This window comes from Martes martes (assembly GCF_963455335.1).
Source record: "Martes martes genome assembly, chromosome: X".
Classification (NCBI taxonomy): Eukaryota; Metazoa; Chordata; class Mammalia; order Carnivora; family Mustelidae; genus Martes; species Martes martes.
The window spans coordinates 116,833,036-116,853,765 of NC_137897.1; the positions used below are offsets into that span (position 1 = coordinate 116,833,036).

General features: G+C 42.3%; 1 protein-coding gene across 6 annotated transcripts in view; it reads left to right on the forward strand.

The window, feature by feature from the left end:
• The window catches only part of AFF2 (ALF transcription elongation factor 2), a gene marked incomplete at its 5' end in the record, with an annotated part of 456,929 nt that overhangs the window by 281,279 nt on the left and 154,920 nt on the right, over positions 1-20,730 (forward strand). For all 6 annotated transcript variants that reach the window (XM_080795304.1, XM_080795306.1, XM_080795307.1 and 3 more), the window contains one exon: positions 4,683-4,727. In XM_080795304.1, coding sequence (XP_080651430.1) covers positions 4,683-4,727 — 45 coding nt within the window. The remainder of the gene's footprint in view (positions 1-4,682; positions 4,728-20,730) is intronic.

A 20,730-nucleotide genomic window follows, 5' to 3' on the forward strand; every position in this document is an offset into this window, starting at 1 on the left:
TCGTTATTCTTTTAATGTTTTACATTAAACTCCATGTTTTCTATTAGTGCTAGTTGCTGCTTATATCTCTCAATGCCACAATCAGGGTATTTTTGATATCTTGTATTACCCTAATCGCCAAGAAGTATGCTCCAAACTGATTAATTCTGGAATGATTAAAACATCCTATGCAATTCATTTATTGTTGCTGCAGTTAATTGAATATTTGATGATTTAAAGGTACCCTCATTATTTCCTAAGATATGTATTTATCACCAGGCAGATGATCTGTGCGTGGTCTCTCTGTGGGTACATGGGGTGGCAGACTGCGCTGTCACGTGCCAAGAGGGTAGGCACTTGGGAGGGCTCTCCATCAACGCCCCACCTGCCCGCCGTGTGCCTGCCTTCCCTGGCCCTCAGAGGATCACATCCGTGCCCAGCACGAGAGGGTCGTCTGGGGCCAGGCGGGAGAGCACAGGCTTGCCTCTGCCACACGCAGCCTGCTCTCTGCTCTGGGAGGAGGGGGCGGAGAGGGGGATGGAAAGGACGCTGCAGCTCTGAGTGGTTAACTTGCGCTTTGTGGACTATCTGAATGCTCAAGGGTGGATTGAAAGAGAAGAGAAGGTGGCTCGGGAATTAAGCAGCAGCTTGGCAACTCCGCAGGCAGCAGTTCTAATCCCCGTGTCACCACTAGTTCTCTTAGTCTCCTTTCCCACCTGTCCGAGTGACTCCAGAAGTACTGCGAGAGAGGCGTGTGCATGTGTGTGCGTGCGTGTGTGTGTGTGTGAGGGAGAGAGAGAGAGTGCCACTGGGCAAAATTCCGGGGCTGAGCCCCTGCCTCAGTGCAGCTGTCTTCAGTGTGCAGAGTGACCCCCCCCCAACCCGGCGTGCAGCTCCGCAGGGGGTCTCAGAGACTGAAGTGGCCTCAGGTGGCTCCACCACTTTTCAGCCATGACAGATCCTTGGTCTCTCACTCCCATGTGGAGTGAGGACTACAGTGGGGACCTCGGCAGCTGGGAGCTTCTGTCGGACATGACTCTGTCCGTGAACCCGGTAGGTACCCTCTCCCGCCACCTGATCAGACCTCCTGTTATGTATTGTCTGTTTCCCATGTAAATGTTTGTCTTCTCAGTTTGCATGGAGTCTCAAAGCCAGAAATTATGTTGTCTTCAGTGTCTTCAGACCCTCCCCCTTGGCACCATCCTGAGCACAGTGTGAGCTCAATCAGGATTTGTTGTCTAAAGAAATAAATGGGAGAACTGATGAATAGGCGGTCGGGCGGTAAATACGATCCTATTACCCTTGTCATGACTACCTTACAATGTATGTCCCAGTGGGTCTCTAATTGTTTGTTTTGCCATCGCATCCAGACATTTAACTCCAAGAGAAAGAGGCCAAGTCTCAGAGCTGTTTGTATCACTGCCCCCCTGCAACGCCTAACACTATTCTAGGCGCAGAGGAAATGCTCCGTTGCTTAATTCAAAAGCACTCGCAGGGGGAAAAGGATTTGCCGCTCAAATGTAGTTGTCTTGCGATGAAAAGAGCTGTGGGGCAGGGCTAGACAAGTTTGCAGGACTAGTGACTCCATGCCAATACTGGATTCCGGGATTTCTTAAAAAGAAAAACAATCTGAACACTCAGTGTGGACACAGACTTATTTGACTGCCCTTGTCGGCAGTCCTTCCCAATCCTGAGTGCTACCGACCCCGAGAAGTCATTGTTAGATTTGCTGCAAAACCCCAGAATTGACAACTCTTTCTATTTTGACAGCAGTTCCCCCATAAGGAAATAGATACTTTATAATACCAGGTGTAGGGATGATATTTGCAGGGGGTGAGAGTAAGTCAGTTCTTTCCTGGAAAAGACAAGAAAACTCAACTTAGTAAGAAAGCAGTGAAGAGAACAACAGGACAAGGGGTACAAAGCACGTTTACTTATATCATATGCTGCTCACAGAAACCCTGTGAGATTTGAAAAGAGTGGATATATTAGTATGATGGTGATTTTATTTTATTCTACTTTATTTTACAGTTGGGAAAACTGGAACTCACAGAGGTAAAGTTACCAAGTCCTGTTCCCGAGTGGTAGGGCCAGAACTCCCACCCAGTTCCTTATACACCCAGAAGCAAGTGTTCTTGTGGTGTCTGCACATTGCTTGTATGTTTTTCTCTGTGGTTGGGAAATTAACATTATGTTTTTGTGTGGGAACAAAAACAGCAAGGACCTTTTCCTGAGAGCGGGACATACATTTTTAGCCCAGGAGGCCCACACAGAATGCAACGATGATATTGAAGATTTAATTCTGCTAGAATCATTTTGACCTTTGGTAAAGGTTATTTCTTAGAAGTTCAAGGATTGTCTTGGAAAATACAGTTGCTAGAGCATTGAGCAATGGGATGAGATTGTATCTGTGGTTAAAACTAATCCATTGAGGGCGCCTGGGTGGCTCAGTGGATTAAAGCCTCTGCCTTCGGCTCAGGTCATGTTCCCAGCGTCCTGGGATCGAGCCCCACATCGGCCTCTCTGCTCAGCAGGGAGCCTGCTTCCTCCTCTCTCTCTCTGCCTGCCTCTCCATCTACTTGTGATCTCTATCTTTCGAATAAATAAATAAAATCTTAAAAAAAAAAAAACTAATCCGTTGAGTTCCGTAATACTGCAGGGTGTTAGACCGGCATCTCCCAGTGTATGTTCCACAAACACTCGTTCTGCATGGAATGGTGGTATTTGATGATTGGGAAACAAACAAACAAACAAATCACAAAAACTAAAAAGCCCGGAATTCAGTGGTCAAGAAAGTTGGGAACATGTATTAAACAGTTAGATAGATGTCTTGGAGCCTTTAATTCGCACCGTGGATTTCCACATAGGGGTTGGATGGCAGTATTCCCCACATCTACCTGGACACGGACTCTTTAATTTTGCACAACTAGTGCCTGTGGGATGGTCTTGGGGAGCGGTACACAGAGTTTCAGTCCTACATGAACTATGCGATTCCTCCTATTTACCTTTCTCTTGAGTGTACAGACTCCATGAGGGAGGAAGCTGTGTCTCCTTTTAATTTTCATGGTACCCACGCCTAGCATAAGGCTGGAGGCATGGTCCCCGGCCCTCAGAAAAGTTTTTGAGTGAACGAATGTACTGTGCTAGGCCAAAGCATACTTATAGTTCCCTACTGGGGACCTGCATTTAAGGTCCTCTGGAAAGTAATGCCTGGCCCTCTTTCCCTGCCTTTCCTTCTACTGTTCTTTCTACCCAGTATTAGAATATTACTGTGCTGGGAAAGCATGACTATATAATTTATCATCCAAACTGGGACATTTGTGAGGGGGAAAAGGAGATACTGTCAATAATGACTCCAGGATAACAGGTGTAAACTGGAACCAAATACTGGATAGTCCCTTCTTTATGGGAGACTCTTTCTCAGCCTGCCTCCCCCACAAGGGATTTTATGCTTCTGAAGCAGGGACTTTTACATGAAGAAGGTACTGAAAAAATGTAAGTTGAAATTAATACCACCACAGCAGTGACTCTAATGCTGAATTAAGATTTGCTAATGGTTGTAACATGTTTTCTTGCAAATTTGAGGGAAACTGGGGCCATATTCTATTTTCCATTTCCCCAAGTAGAGTCATGCTCATCCTTCAGTCTATCGGAGTACTAGGGGCTTATCACCTACCTAATTGCCCCTGTGAGAGATTTGGGATGTATAGTCTCTGTGACCGTGCTGTCTTTAGAGGACTGACATTTCACCTTCTGAGGCAGTGATTTAAGGAGACCAAATGTTCTCCTTGCCAGAACTGGAGGGAAGCAGAAGTAACAAAGTGCAGTCCTGCAGAGGGGGAAGGTATGAAGAAGAGAGAGAGGTTTGGGGGATGCCTGCAACTCACACAGGTGATGTCATGCCCGGCAGACCTTTCTTCGAGGGGTTGTCCCACGCCTACATCCCTCGCCAGTCACTGCCTTCAGGCTGGTGCCTCAGTTTGGTGCTGGCTTCTGGCTTTCACTGATTATAGAGGCCCTGGAGGATAGAGCCATGTGCCAGACCTGCAGTGAGTCCTCGGGACATTTCTGCAAGTTGCTTGAATTTTGATTGATCATGAAGATGTCACGCTGGGAAGGACAGCTCATGGGATTCACTTTGTATGTTTGTGAGATGCTTTCTCAGTGCCAAGGCATGCCTGCAATTTACACAGGAGTATGAGCCTTGGTGTTTTGGGTAAAAATTGCAGGCAACTGGTTAGACTCCTAAATTTAAAAAGAACTTAATTCAATCATAGAAGTATGTCCTATAGGCCTCATCTTTTTAAAATCTGTGATTATGAATAATATATTAAACTCTACCAGAGGGTCCAATGGGCCTTAAAAATGAGGAAGTCAAGCTTCTTCTTAGGATAGATGAGCAAAGTAAAGCCTGGCTGATGGGGAGGGTAGAGGGAGACAGCCCAGCATCCCACAGAAAATTGGTGACAGAACAAGCCACTCTCTTTCTGCACCTTGCACTATGGTCTTCCTGCTTCATTAAGGCAAAAGAAAATTGGCCACTAGCAGATACTTTCAGCTTTGTACTTAACAGGGGAAAACCCCACATTGATAGCTCTGTTTCCTTTCTTTACAGTTTTTCCTACCGTGTAAAATATGATACAACAAGCTTCTCTGAGAGTAGCTAAATGATGCTTAATTTCTGTTTGTTTATTTTATTTTAGGTAAGCCTTCCCAGTGATCCAAGCTGTGTTGAAGAAATCTTGCGGGTGAGTTTAAACCTTTATTCCTGTGCCTTTTAATAATGAAGCAATCTATTTGCTTAAGCTGTTTTAAGTAATTACTGTGCTATTTCTGGGAGCATCCTGGTGGGGAATCCTCTCATTCCACTTCAAGACCCTTCTGCTTATACCTCCTGGCTCGTTTCTCACTTGTCCTCTCCCCATCCCTGGCCAAGCTAGTCTTGTCATCTCCACAAGCTTCTGTTTCATCCTTGCACCTTTCCTGGTATTTCTTTTGAGACTCCCCTCTTTTGTTAGGATTCTCTCCCTCTTCAAGCAGCCTACCCTAAATCTTAGGCTTTCTGCTCTCTGGGATTTCAAGTTTCAACTTCACTGCTGCCTCCCTTGCCAACACAGGTTGAAGAGGGTTGTGGGGGTTGCAGCCTTTGATGAGGGGGCAAGATGTGGGAGGGTGGAGGGCAGTGAGGAGGGGAGACTTGAGAGAAGGTAAGCTGTAGGACCTCTTCCTAACGGGAGGGAATGTGTGCATAAGAATGGCAAGAGGTGGCAGTGACCTCTCCCAGAGCAGGTGCTTAAACCAAAGGCAACACCAGAGCCTAGCCTGGAAAATGGGTCTCCCATCTCTGGCTGTTAGCGCCATAAGGCAAGGCAATGTGGCACGTGAAGAACGGGAGGCATGGCACTGAGTGCCAGGGCCAGCCCTGCTGTTTGTCACTCTGCAGTTTGGACAGAGAACTCCATATTTCTGAATCTCCATTCCTTGTCTGTGAAACAGGATGATGATACCTGTCCTAATTCCCTTAGAAACCGCCAAGAGGTAGAGATGCTCATTATTATGATAAATGATGATCAGTGTGGCCATGAAAAAAGCATGCAGGCTTGCCTCCCAGGGAAAAGAATAATCTGTGTGCCATTGAGAAGTCTGTCCCCCCCTCCCCCCACTTACCAATGTGAGGAACTCACCCCACTTCTGCCTGAGACTCCCCGTGCTGTGTTACCTTCTGTGACAGCGCAGCCCAAGGAAAAATAAAGAGGACAGAGTTGTTTATTGTCCAGTTCACCTGGCCACCAATTTTACCTGTTGGGGATATGCATGCCACATTTTCAGGCCATGAGCGTTGTTACCCACAAGATGATACTCTGATCAGAGACGAAAGTACCCGAATTGGCGATATACTGGCTAATTTTTACGAAAAGATTTATTTATTTTAGAAAGAGACAGAGAACATGAGAGAGGGGAGGCAGAGAGGGAGAGGGAGAATCTCAAGCCCACTCAGGCTGAGCACAGAGCCTGACATGGGGCTCGAACTCATGACCCTGAGAACACAACTTGAGCTGAAACCAAAAGGCAGATGCCCGACTGACTGAGGCATGCAGGTGCCCCTCTATGCTCCTTTTGGAAGAGCTCAGGAATCCCTCTGTCATCTTTCCTGGGGCCTAAGGGCTGGCGTGGAGGGTGGGCAGCTGTTGAGAAATCCACTGGCGTGCTCCACCTGGGAACCACAGCTGCCTCTTCCTTCCATTGTGTGGAGATGGGTCAGATCAACTAGAGACACCAAATGCTTGCTCCTGTGTGTGTTGGCTGCCTTCCTGAAAGAAAGGTAACACAGCAAGGAATCTCTTCCTCTCTCCCAAATGAAATCAGCGGTCTTTTCTTAATTCCCAAAGAATGTGGGACCCATTTCAAAACTTTCACCTAATTGGTTGCAATTGGAATCTCTTAAGAGCGGCCTGGCCCTGGGGTCTATGGGGCTCCCACGCTGCCCCGCTGCCCGAGTGAGGGGAGCCTCGTAAGCACCTGGCAGAGGCGGGGGGCCCCTGTCTGCTAGAGAAGCCACTTAGAGAAACAACAGAATGTCACTTAAACACAGAAAGAAAAGAAGCAGGTTGCCTTAATAAGTTCGTAAAAGATAGCACCCTTTGAGGAGGTAACAAAAGTCCTTCTGTTCTTGAAAGAGAATCTAGGAAAATGTCTTTTTTTTTTTTTAAAGGGCTATAGATTGTATAGAATCCTGGGTTTTTTTCAACAGCATCATTAATGAGTGGGCTTTCCTTTATTGAAGAATGGCATGTCTCATTTCCCATGCTTAGAATAAAAATAAGCAGTCCAAAGTTTATGTCCTAAATTTTATGAGTAATTCTTAAATTTGTATAGCCCACATTGTGTGGCACAACAGGTTCGTGGTCGTGTTTGTTTGAGGACTGTGGAGCCCAGCGGATAGTTCCACAGCTCTCTGTGTGGCCATGCTCCCCATCTGCCTCCTTCCTGGTGGGTGTAGGGGGAGGCTTTTCCCTTCCTTTTCCCCTCCACCTCTCTCTGACACCCTTAGCGTTTTTCAGATCAGCCAAGAGCAAGGGCACATTCTGCCTCATTGAAGTGTAGCTGTGGGGAGGAAGGGGTTCTGGCCCTGGAATAGGAAGCATTGGGTCCCTCACTCTCTAGCTGTGTGGCTTCTCTATCTCTTCGTGCAGCAAACAGGGGGTAATAACTCACCCTCCCACCATACGACCCACCTGCAGTGAGAGAATCATTAAAGTGTGCACACGGTTTGCGCGGGAAACATGGAGAGCTCAGTCTGTTTGCTCTCTCAGCTTCCCCACCTCACTGATCCCGCCCCCCCCCCCTTTTTGCCCTCCACAGCCCAGCAGGCTAAGCATGCAAACTCACTTCATCTCCCCTGGGGACAGACTTCTTTTATTAACCAACTACAACAGAACTGGCCTCTCCCCTTTCTCAGCCCCTCAGTCCCCAGGCAATGGAAATACTTTTCCCTAATGCATTTTATTTTTGCCTCCTTTTCCAAAACGCTGTTCCAATTCAAACCAGTTGGCTTTCTTTGTGCTCCTGCTTCTCATACCATCTTAGCCCACCTCCTCCGGTCTTCCAGGGCTAACTTGACCTGATAGGGTGACCTTATTTTTCTGTGGCACATGACTGCCTTTGAAAACACTTGAACCCCATTATCTTATTTTGATAAGGGGAAGCATGGGGGTAGTCCCTAATTTTTTCAGGACATTAAGGCCCAGAGAGGTTGTAAATGACCTGCAGCGTGGGTGAAGCTAGGATACGGTAGAAGCAGAAAAGGAACTTGGTCTCCATTTTACACTATGCCAAACTGACCACCACCCTCTCACAACACTCTGGATTAAAAACAAAATAAAACAAAACAAAAAAATTGCCCGAGATGCTGGCTGACTTAGTCCTAACCACTCTAAGAATCCCACCAAACCAACAGAATTTGAGCAGGTATCAGGAGTTAATTCTTTCTTCCTACCATTCTGAATATATTCAAATATCACCTCAAATAATAAAATAATAACAATGGCACATAACTGCCACTGATTAAAAAATAAGAGCAATGTGTCACTTCCGGGCAGAACACTTGAGAATACTAGGTCGTATACACCTTGCGACAGTCCCAAAACTCTGCATCTTGAGTCTGTGACAGCGCAGCCCAAGGAAAAATAAAGAGGACAGAGTTGTTTATTGTCAAGTTCACCTGACCACCAATTTTACCTGTTGGGGATATGCATGCCACATTTTCAGGCCATGAGCGTTGTTACCCACAAGATGATACTCTGATCAGAGACGAAAGTATCCGAATTGGCGATATACTGGCTAATTTTTACGAAAAGATTTATTTATTTTAGAAAGAGACAGAGAACATGAGAGAGGGGAGGCAGAGAAGGAGAGGGAGAATCTCAAGCCCACTCAGGCTGAGCACAGAGCCTGACATGGGGCTCGAACTCATGACCCTGAGAACACAACTTGAGCTGAAACCAAAAGGCAGACGCCCGCCTGACTGAGGCATGCAGGTGCCCCTCTATGCTCCTTTTGGAAGAGCTCAGGAATCCCTCTGTCATCTTTCCTGGGGCCTAAGGGCTGGCGTGGAGGGTGGGCAGTTGTTGAGAAATCCACTGGCGTGCTCCACCTGGGAACCACAGCTGCCTCTTCCTTATGTACACTAGGTCGCATACACCTTGCAACAGTCCCAAAATTCTGCATCTTGCGTCCCATTTTGCAAAACAAACACCTCGCTATGCATTCGGCTCTTGTTGGCACACTCAAGTCCATTCTGCCTTCCCAAACTGCAGTCTCCTTTATGACTAACATCATGATGGCATCAGCTACCCATTCCTTCCAGCTGCCGTTGTTTCCCTGATTCGTACAAATCCAGTTATGCCAAAACAATTTCAAGTCGTTTTTTGAGCAGACCAGAAACCACCAGCCCAAAGCACCTCTCCTCCAACTGCCCTTCTGCCATAAAACATGTTGTGTAGATCCACTTGTCTTCACTACTTGTCAAGTACATTGTTGCCTAGTCTAACATTTTGCAAATCAGAAACATCAAGGTCGGTGCCTGGGTGGTTCAGTGGGTTAAGCCTCTGCCTTCAGCTCAGTTCATGATCTCAGGGTCCTGGGATCAAGTCCTGCATTGGGCTCCCTGCTCAGCAAGGAACTCGCTTCCCTCTCTCTCTCTGCCTGCCTCTCTGCCTGCTTGTGATCTCCTCTCTTTCTCTCTCTCTCTCTCTCTCTCTCTCTCAAATAAATAAATAAAATCTTAAAAAAAAAAAGATAAACATCAAGGCAATGATGGTCCCAGCCTGTGCACCTGCTTTGGTCAGTGCACCATTTGCTCTTTCAACTCAAGCTACCGTCGAGTCCAAACAGAAATGAAAACTAACAATAACTCTGGTGGTGTTCTGCAGTTACAATTCATCTATCAGATGAGGGACTCTGAAGCTGCTCATATGTAATAATATGGGCCACAGCAGCTTCTCTCCTGAGCTCTGCGGGGTTTGATGGGTCCTCAAGTAATCATTTCTGGAAGAGTTCAGCCAAGGAGAGCTGCGTGCACTAAATGCTACTAGCTGAGGATGGATGTTCAGTGATTATTTGCTTGGCGGTGGTATGATTTATTTGTTCCTTGCAAGAATTTACTTAAAAATATCAACAAACTATCAATTAAGTCCTTTCTTGAGTCAAAAATGCAGATAGAGCATGTCTCTTAGCCCTGACGCTGAACAGATTGTGTTTCCTAGCAAAGTACTTTCAGTAGTTGATAATTTCATAGTCTAACATCTGTAAGGGTAATTCACTGTTTATGGGGAATGCTGAATTTGCTAGCTAAGATTTACGGAACTCGATTTGATAAACTGTATAATCTTACAGATCTCTCCCTGCCATATGGATCAGGTTGGTAAACATCGGCATGGGTACCTCTTTTGGATGACAGCATGATCTGTGTTTACAGCATTCTAAATTAGGGCAATTTCACATATTAGGTCTGTGTTTGGGTGTACAGTTTTAGCATGGAGAGATCTTACCAAATAATTAAACGATGACTGTGCACAGTACTTGCTATTTTTTTTTTACTTTTAAAAGGGGAAAAAAAATGAAGAAGCCCATCTTAAGAATGAAAAAAATGGATTGGGGAACAAAATTGATCAATTATGTCTGAAAGAAAATTTGATTATATTATCATAACTATACACCATAATCAAGCACCTTTAAGTAGAATTTCTTTGATAAATTTAACCAATAATTAGGCAATTGATTTTATATCCCGTCAAATTAATGTATAAATAATGTTCAAATTGGAATCATGCAAACGATTTTCTGTATAGCAGTCTTAAATACTAGTCCTTCCAGAATGTTTCAAAAAGCATCTATCCTATTTTGGTGTGGACTTTTAAAATTATAGTTTCTTGAAATAGTAATGTAGTATTCCATCCAAGAAAGACAACAATTGCTAAATATAATTTAGACTATAATTAATGTTAACATTGATGAAGTCAAATAAATGAACTAACTACTGATTGCACCCTCTGCTATTCTGATGACTAGCTCTTACCTAATGACATTGGGAAATATGTAAATTTGTCAGCAGGTGAAAATGCCCTTGACTGGGTAAATTATGTGGAGTATTACCTTTTCTGAAGCTAATTCAAAGCACTAATGGACTTAATACGTAGCATGCATATGTGAGGTGAGCTATTCATGGGAGCAAATTAGCCCATAAGAGATATTAGCCATTATTTGCCTCCCAGTAATCATTCTCTCTTTTCTCAAACACAAACCAACCCAGAAGAAAGATGCTAAATTTAATTATAACAACTATTATGTGAACAATCTAGGTAAGCCATCCAGTATGCTTCCAAATGCACTTAGAGCCTGTCAAGCAGTTTAAATATTTTCATGTGGAATCTAGGGGTTTGCAGCAAGTGTATGATGTGAATTTTAAATGATTATACAGACGTCATTGGGAGAATGAGTAACGTGAGTAATGAGGTGACTGGCCCAGTGATTCATGGGAACCTGTCAAACGTGGGACATGTCAGGGAAGAGATGATGTCAAATACCAGTAACTTAGCAACTCAGCATTTAGCTGTCTAGGGAGTGAGCAAGAGTAGCCCCTTTAAAGTCACCAAGTCAATATATGAGTCCCTGAATTTTGTAGGTGTGCTATATAAAAAGAAATCTGTTTTCTGACAACCTGTTTCCTTCTGTGAATATGGTGATTTATTATTTTCTATTGAACTGAATGAAAGCAGGTGAGAATTTAAGCCATGTGTAGAATTTACACCTGCTTTCTGTATCTTGGGTGTACAGAGAGGGTAATGAAATAGTGTATTGGTTTGCCAAAAAGCAGGCTAGGCTTATCTGAAAGAACTAATAGCTTCCAACTGTTGTTTGAGAACCAACCTTATTGTCCCAGCTGTGCTAGTGGGATTGGATTGGAAAAAAAAAAATGTAATGCCAGGAGGTTGGCCGTCGCACTTGCATCTGTATAGAGGTAAGAAAAGTGTCTCTGGAAAATACATTGAGAGCGAAGCCTCCCAGAGTCCATTTGATAAGCATCTTCCAGTTTTGAAATGAAAGAATAGATCAAAGCTCACACCTTCTCCTGTTAATTGACAAAAGCATCATGGGGAATGAGAAAAAGAAATGTGAACCCCACAACTGGTCTAACCAGAAGACATACATAAGCCTAAGTCACAATTTATTCTGTGAAGGTCAGACAGGGAAGAGTCCAAAGGATGGTTCCCATGGCCATGGCTCTAGAGCACAGCTGATGAATCACTGCTTTTAGGATAAGTAGCACAGGGACACCTGGGAGGCTCAGTAGGTTAAGCATACAACACTTGACTTTGGCTCAGGTCATGATCTCGGGGTCCTGGGATGGAGACCCACATTGGGCTCCCTGCTCAGTAGGGAGTCTGCTTGTCTCCCTCTCCCTCTGCCCTTCCCCCTGCTGTGCTCTCTTGCCCTGAGATAAATAAATAAATCTTTAAAAAAAAAAAGAATAAGTGACACACCATGAAAAGCAAAACCAATATGGGAATAAGGGGGGCTGGGCATGAAGGTTTGTAACTGGAGCTTCTTTGGACTTAGTCTGGAACATACAGATCTTAAGAAGTGGGAAAGGCAGTATTGAATGAGAAGTGACATAATTAATCCACATTTGTGGAAAGCACTTTGCTACTGAGGCAATGTGGCAGATTGAGATGCTGCCTTATAAGCAGCCTGTAGGCCTGATGTCTCTTGATAAGACAGAAATAAAGGCCAAAGACCTTGAACATACACATGGGTGTTGAGAAGAGAACTCTTGCTTGTCTGGGATGGAGCCACAGCCTCCACTGCCACAGAAACACCCTACAAACAACTCTTGTCCAGGAAGAACTCTTGTCACTAGAAAAAGTAGTAATAATAAAAAAGGAACCACTGTAAGAGCTATGCAAAAATGCCAAAAGAAAAACAAAGAAGAAGAAAAGGAAAAAAATGTATAAAAAATGTTGTTAGGGAACAAATCAAAACTATGACCATCACAGTAGCAGGAATTATTAAAAAATGAAGCAATTTTATCTAAAAGAAAAAAAAAAAAACAAGAGCCAAAGCAGTGATACAAGAGCCTATTTTGTTAAAAGTAGATAAAATCAAGAGCTGCAAAGAAATGAATTACAGACAGAAAATCATTAGAATAAGCACTTTTAAGATCTGTTTTTATTTTCCAAGATAAAAGAGTAACAGCAATCAATCATTTGTTAACCTCACCACGGGGGGAAAGAAGGAAAAAGCACAAATACATAAAGCAAGGAATAATAAAGAGTAATAACTTTTCAGATACAGAAGAAATAAAAATAACTGTTAGTGACAATTTACTCACCTCGGCACAAATAAATATAAGCATCTAGATGAGACAGACAATTTTTCTAGTGAAATATAATTGACTCAGACTGTCTCCAGAAGACAGAAAATCTAAACAGACTTTTCACCATCAATGCATTGAAGAGGAGTCCCACTCATTCATGAAATCATCAGTCCTAGGCAGGGTTTCATAGGGAAATTAAACCAAACCATGGAGGAGTAATACAGCTCAATGGTTTCAGAACATGGAACCAGAAGAAAATGTTGCAAAGTATTTTTTTAGAAGAGTCAAATTAGCACATAATATTGATGCCAACATCTGACAAAAACAACATACAAAACAGAAAATTACAGAGTGACATCACTTGTGAATATTGATGCAAATTTCCTCAATGAAATGCTAATGGAATCAAACAGAACTTTAAAGGATATGCACCATGACCAAGTGGGTTTTATTCCAGGAAAGTAAAGCTGGCTCAATATTAAGAAATCCATGAATATAATGCTTTTTATGGATAGGATAAGAAAGAAAAAGCTACACAATCATCTTCATCGATGCTAAATTATACTTGACAATACTCAACACTTACTCTAGATAAAGTAGAAATAGGTGGAAACATCCTAAATGTGATAAAATGTATCCATTTCAACCCAAAAGCTAGTATAACATTTCACAGAGGAATTCTAAAAGCATTCCCACTGTAGTTGAGAAATCAGACTAAATGTTCTTTATCACCATTATTATTTAATATTGTCCTGGAGATGAGCCAAGGCAATTAAACATGCTAAATAAATAATAGGTATTAAAATGAGAGAGAATGTGTAATATGATTATTATTTGTAGATTATATATGTGTGTATAATGTTTTCCTGAAATCCCCAAAAGAATTAACCAAAAGCACTATTACAAACAATACAACAATTCAGCACTATTTCAGTGGGCGGAATAAATATATAGAAACAGTCTTTACATGTAAGCAACTAATTGTAAGATAAAATGGGCCAACAGGCTCCATTTATATCTTATGCATTCATTTAACAAGAAATGTGCCAGAAGCTATATGAATACACTAAGTCACTATGAGATACATCAAAGAACATTTTTAAAAAATGGAAAGGTGTATTATTATTTTTGGATAGGAAGGATGATATGGCTAACATTTCTGTTCTACTCCAGTTGATCTTGGATTATTACCTCACACCACACAATACTATTATTTCTAGGTACATTAAAGATTAAAAATGTAAAATATTAGAAGTAAATGTGGGAACATTTCAGAATTCTTTATTTCCAGCCCAAGTCTCCTGATGAGCCAATGGGGTTGGTGGTAGTCAGGAGAAAGTTTAGAGTTTTGAGGAAATTGGAGAAAGTTTGAAATAGTCACTGACAGGGGGAGAGGGGGCTACCCAAGGAATACTATTAGTAAGATTATGAGGCAATGTCAAGGTCCTAACCTGTAGATTATATGATTTTAAAGATTTTATTTATTCACTTGAGAGAGAGAGAATGAGCAGGGAGGACATAGAGGGAAAGGGAGAAGCAGGCTCCTCACTGAGCAGGGAGCCCAATGAAGGGCTCCATCCCAGGACCTTGGGAGCATGATCTGAGCTAAAGGCAGACACTTAACCAACTGAGCCACCCAGGTGACCCAAGATTGTGTGATTTTTCCAGGAGTGCTTAGCTCATTACCCAGAGACCACTGACTGATGGCTTGAGGGCAGTCTGGAGGCCTCAGAGAGATTAAATAAATTGCCTCAAAGCACATAATTATATAGCTACTAAGGGAACGAAACAGGATTGGAACTCAGGTCGGCCTGAATTTAATGTAGACCCTAATAATAATATCAAATAGTTGCATAGCCGTTCTTTGGTAGCAAGTGTTATTATCAGCCCCACCACTGCAGATAATGAAATGGAAGTAATTTGAGCCTAAGTGACTTTCCAAGTTCAAAAGCTAGCCTATGGCAGAAGGGGCGCTGGGGGTCAAGTGTATGTTTAACCTTATTTTTAAAAAGTGCTGAACTTTTTTTCCAGAGTGGCTATACCATTTTGCATTCATACCAGCAAATTATGAAAAACTTAACTCACATCCTTGATGGCACTTGATCTTATTATTATTTTTTATTTAAGCCTTTTTAGTAAGTAGTGGTATGTCATTGTGGTTTTAAATTGCATTTCCCAAATGGCTAATGATGTTGAACATCTTTTCATGTGCTTGTTTCCATTTTTGTGTGTCTTCTTTGATGAATTGTACATTCAAATCCATTGCCCACTTCAAAAACCAGATTGTTTGTCAACTTAGCGTTGAATTTTCAAAGTTCTATATATGTGTTGGATAGAAGTTTTTGGTCAGATATGTGCTTTGTAAATATTTTCTTTCTTTCATTTCCTTGACAGTGCCCTTCTAAGAGCAAAAGTTTTTTGCTGAAGTTGAATTTATCAGGTGTTTTTTTCTCATGGATTATGATTTTGGTTTCAAGTCTGAGAACTTGTCATCTAACCCAAGGTCATAAAAATTTTCTCCTGTGTTTTGTTCTAAGAATTTTATAGTTTTATTGTTCTACATTTAGGACTTTAACCTGCTTTGAATTAATTTTGGTATATGTTGTGAGGTATAGGTTGAAGCTCATTGTTCATTGTGTTTCAGCACCAATTGTTGAAGAGACTGTCTATCTCTATATAATTGATTTTGCATTTTGGTAAAAAGTAGATTGACCTTATATATGTGGTTCAATTTCTGGATTCTTTAGTCTCATCCATTGGTTCATGCCCCTGGTCTTTCACCAACACCATAATGTCTTCAATACTGTAGCTTTATAGCAATTCTTAAAGTTAGGATAATGTGAATCTTCCAACTTTATTCTTTTTTCTAAAGTGGTTTGACTGTTCTAGTTGCCTTTCCTTTCCATATGAATTTTAGAAACGTGTTGTCTGTATTTATAAAAAACCCTGCTAGTATTGCATTATATCAGTAGATGAATTTACTTGGTGTGCCTTTTTTATTTCATGAACATGGTGTGCCTCTGTATTTATTCAGGATGTCCACCCCATTTTTAGCGGGACATTGATAATCTATCATTCCATTTTGGGGGAAAGATGCTGCAAGGAAAATTCAAAGCCCTAGAAAAACTGTATGAACAAAGTTATTCATTACAATATTATTTGTAATAACAAATATGCTACTATATGTCCAACAATAGGGGAATAGTTAATAAAATTCTGATTTATACATTCAAAAAATAATTGGCCATTGAAAAGATGGCTTTGAGGATGATCTAGCAACATGGGGGGAAAAAACAACCTTACGATATACTGTGAAGGGAAATAACCAGACTATAACATTTTCTGTACTTACTTTTGATAGCTAGGTAAAGATATGACTAAAAAGAAACTAAAGGAAAATACCCTGAAATAATAGTTCTTATTTTGTTAGGGTGACAGAATTATGGGTGAGCTTTTTTTCCTTTTCTAAATTTTCTCAATTTCTAAGATTTTCTTTAGTTTTATAACAAATTTTAAGAAGTATCTGCTGAACTGAAAAATGCATTTAGCAAGAAGTAAAGCAGGATACAGTGAGTGGATCCACAATGGGAATGGCGGAAGAGAGAGGCTAGCCAAGAGAAGATGAAACCAGAAGAGGAAGCAGGCCACCACTGCCCGAGGAACTTGCAGTGTTGGAGTGAGGCTTGAGTCTAGATTTAGGCTAGGAGGACTCAAATGGTGGAACCCAACGCCTGAGGGTCAGTTACAAGGAGATAAGGATCCTGGATCTCACTCACAAAACTGGAATAATATGACCTAATTTTCAGGATTAATGGGAGAATCAAATGAGCTAATGTATGTTATGCCCCTAGAATGTGCTTAGAATGTTGGGTAAATATTAGGTGTGCCTGGTAGACTCCCGTTCCCACCATGCAAGAGCCAACACTAGGACTGCTTCTTCTCTGAAGCCCTAACTGTCCAAATGAAATGAATCTCTCTTTCTTCTGGGTCCCCTCACCACCTTTTCCACTCCCCACTTGTCACTTTCATGTAGTGGGGTGGTCTGCCTCTCATGGCATAATGTCACGTTCCTTAGATCAGAGTCTATGTCACACTCATCTCTCTGTCTCCTTAGCTTAGCCCAGAAGCCCCTCTATCCACCCCCCCATATGTACACAAAGGTGACAAGTGTAGGTGTATAAGAAGTACAGAGTAGCTGTTTATTGGATGACTGAAATTTGTAGAGAAATGGTTAGAGAACATGGCCTCACAGTGTCATGTCTGCCCTTGGTAAAGTAATATGTTTTCCATGGAGCTATTTTAAGTTAATAAGATGATAGTGTTTAGTAAGTAGAAGAGTTATACAAAAACTAGGCATTATGATGACTCCATTTCTTATTTCTTCAGATAATATATTTAATGCTACTTTTTGTGCTAGGTTTTTCTATTGCCAAGCATTATTTAATACCTTTGCTCTAACCTATTTTTAATATTGCTCCTCAAAGTACAATAATGTTGGCATTATCGCTTTAAACAAGACATTGATTAAAAGCAAAGGTAGAGGCCCCATATGCTACTATAATTGCAGAGAGCTGATTCGAATCTCTTAAATAATGTTAAAGGGGCTGGTTTGGTACCATTCACTGTGCTCTTATTATCACTGTGGTTACAAGAAAGATGCTTCCATGACATGTGTGGTTTTTTTTTTTTTCTCTCCAAAGGGAGTTTTCAGACTTTTCTTTATGGCTAAAAAACCTGTGTTTTGCTTCTATTAGACATGCTCAACCTCACAACAAAGGTTGTGTCAAAACAGAGCATGCCCCCACTGCCCAGAACGCCCATTCCTGGGATGAGCACACTAATACAAAACAGCCCATCCCACTTTCCCCTGGCAACATGTTAATTAGAAATTGTCAGATCATAAAATACAGAATGCAGGCCCATCGAAAGCTAAGGCAGACAAAACCACCTCGGCAGTCTGGGCCTCTGGTGGTCTTCAGTACCTTCCAACTTCTCAGGACCTGATGGGACTGGAGAAAACCCAAGGAGCTTGTCCACCGTCAAATTTTGCAGCCTCTTTCCCACTCTTCAACCCAACAGCCCTCTATAGGGCACAACCTCACATACCCAGCACTTTTGATACCAAAGTAAATGGTGGTCTGTGTTCCCCAGCCAAGACCACAAAGCCCCTGCCTTTGGAAGAACTGGGATTCAGAAGAAGGCACTGGAATGGGCATCAGGAGACCTCAGAGCAAGGCCTGACCCATCCACAACCTACTTTTCAACCCTTGGCTTGTCTCTGAAGCATTATTGGCTTTGGGTTTTCTGTCTGTAAAATCGAAGTGTCAACTAGTATGCTCTGTCCAGTACAGTAACGGTAGCCACGTGTGGCTGGTTAGTGAAGTTTAAATGTGTAAAATTATAATAAAAGTCAGTTCCTCAGTCCATGAGGCACATCATAAGCACTCAAGAGCCCCATGTGGCCAGTGACTATCATTGGACAGTACAAAATAACAGTATTTCCATCATGGCTGGAAATTCTAGGGAAGAGAACTACCCCTAACTTATCTCTTAAGATCTGCTCTGGGTCTTCTTTCTGAGTGTGATCATTAAATAAAACCAAATCTAGTTTTACTTTTTGACTATGTACCCTTGACCATGTTTAGAGTCTATCTGAAAAATTTATTTCCATCCTGAGGCTTATGTAGAATCCATTGGTCAAATTCTACTGTAGTTCTAAACAGTACTCCTACTATATAAAAAAGGATCAAAAATCAGACTAAGTAAGTAGAAAGAGATAAAGTAAATGGCCCCCACAAAAGAGAGAAGAGGAGAAAAATTGAAGTGCCCACCCACACTCCAGGCCTCAGACAAGTTCTTTCCCCTGTGTTCCACAGGAGTGATAATGCCTTCATCCCCAGGCTCTGGGAAACAAAGGGTATGTAAGACTTTGGCAGGACCCCTTCCAGAAAAAATGGGACTATAAAAACCTGGCACCTGGTTCATATATACCCCTCCCTTCTTCCCCTTCCTCTCTTTCACTCCTCCTTTCCTACCCTCCCCAGCTTCTTCATCTTGTGAGATATTCACCTAAGGTATCTCATGAAAAGAAGGACCACAGGCAACACTTGAACAGTTCTGGAGACTTTAGATGACCCGTTACTTCATGGGGGAAGTTGCTCACCTACACCATGATCCATACTATCACAGGGACCTAGATCTGGATTATTAACCTCAACATGGCCTAAGTCCTAGCAATAGCCACTAGACTTTATGTCCATGGCAAGGCTCATTTAAAAATCCAGAGCTCCTCCTTAGAGGTGGACTTAATTGGCTTTGATTTGCCATCTAGGTTGTGAGATGCACACACGTGACAATGAATTGAGAAAGTAGTGTGAGTAAGGGCAGCGGTTTCTAAACAATTATAAAGGAGCTCCTAAAACCCCCCAAATCTCATTGGCCTACAGGAAGGTAACAATGCCTGCTTCCTGCTGTTTGACGATGTTTCCTTATAGAGAGCCCATCCTTATGGAGCTCAGTGGTGGCAAAAGCCCGGAGGGCAAAGCCACCACCTGGACGGAGGTCCTGCATCTGCCACATGCTGGCTGTGTGACTCTGTCCCAGAGGTGGGTCTTCACTGGGACTTGGGAATCTGATCTATGAGATGACAACAAGGAGAAATGCTTGCCTGGATTCTTGAGTGGATGGAACACAGTAACAAAAACGAAACATTGAAACATCCAGGGACTTCTAACCGCTTAGTACATGCAAACTTCTATTGGATTTAATTGTGACTCTTCTGAATGGTTCATCAATTCCGAAGATTCCCAAAGTGTGACTTTGAATTCCACATTTCAACCCTTCACAGGCTCTCAAGCTGCCTTTGCTGAGGAGTATAAATTGCCCCACAATGGTTTTTCCTATTTATTAGATATATAAACTCCTTTCATGTCTTTTAATACAGGGCATTTTTCTTTCTTTTGGTTCATAAGGCACTTTGCAGCTTTTCAAATTGTCACATTTGTTTAATTAGCCCAGAGACCCTGGCACATCGATTGCTGTCAGCTGTCTAACAGTCTCTGTGGGTAGCTTGCAAATCCCTGCCCGGGATTGTTTTTAATGATTTTGCACATTTCTTTTCTTTTTGAAAGCAAATGAAGGACAGACTAGTTGAGCAGGAGGGAGTGGCGGGAGAAGGTGGGGTGCTGTCACACTGGGACGAAGCATGTGACTAGAACCCAGTAGAAAACCACCAGTGGACAACTGGCATTTGGATAAGAGATACAAACTGATCGCACAATTTGTATTTGTCTGAAGCCCATGGGAGAGTCCTCCATGTTCATTTATTTACCTCAAGCCCAAAGTGACCTTTGCTCATGAGAACTTTTCCAGGGAAGGGTTTGACAGTGTTCTCTTTGGATCTTCTCTTTGGTGTTTTCCTAAATGTGTAGTAGGGAGGAAACGTATGGATCTGGTTACCCCCAAGAGATGGTATAGGCTGAAAACAGATATTTAAAGAGGATTTAGAGACATCTATGGGCAGTGGATTCTCACAAGGTCATTAAAAAAAACCTTGGCAGGGTGGGCGGAACGGGGAGAGGAGTTGGAAGGTGTCCCTTTCCCATGGTGTGTAAATGCTTCAGGGGCCTTGAACATGTCAACAGGAAATTCTTAATAAAAAGACTCTGTAATTGTTACCTTTTCATTAAAAAACAAACATGACTAAGTGGTGATACAAGAATTAGATTGGATTTTTGTTTAGTAAATACTTAGCATATAGTATCTCAGTGTTCCGATTTACAAGGAAGTATCATGTCAGTAGCCACGTCTAGCTTATGCTGTCTGACAGGCGACTGTTTTCACCGAGATAGGGAGGGGCCAGCCTTCCTGATTATAAC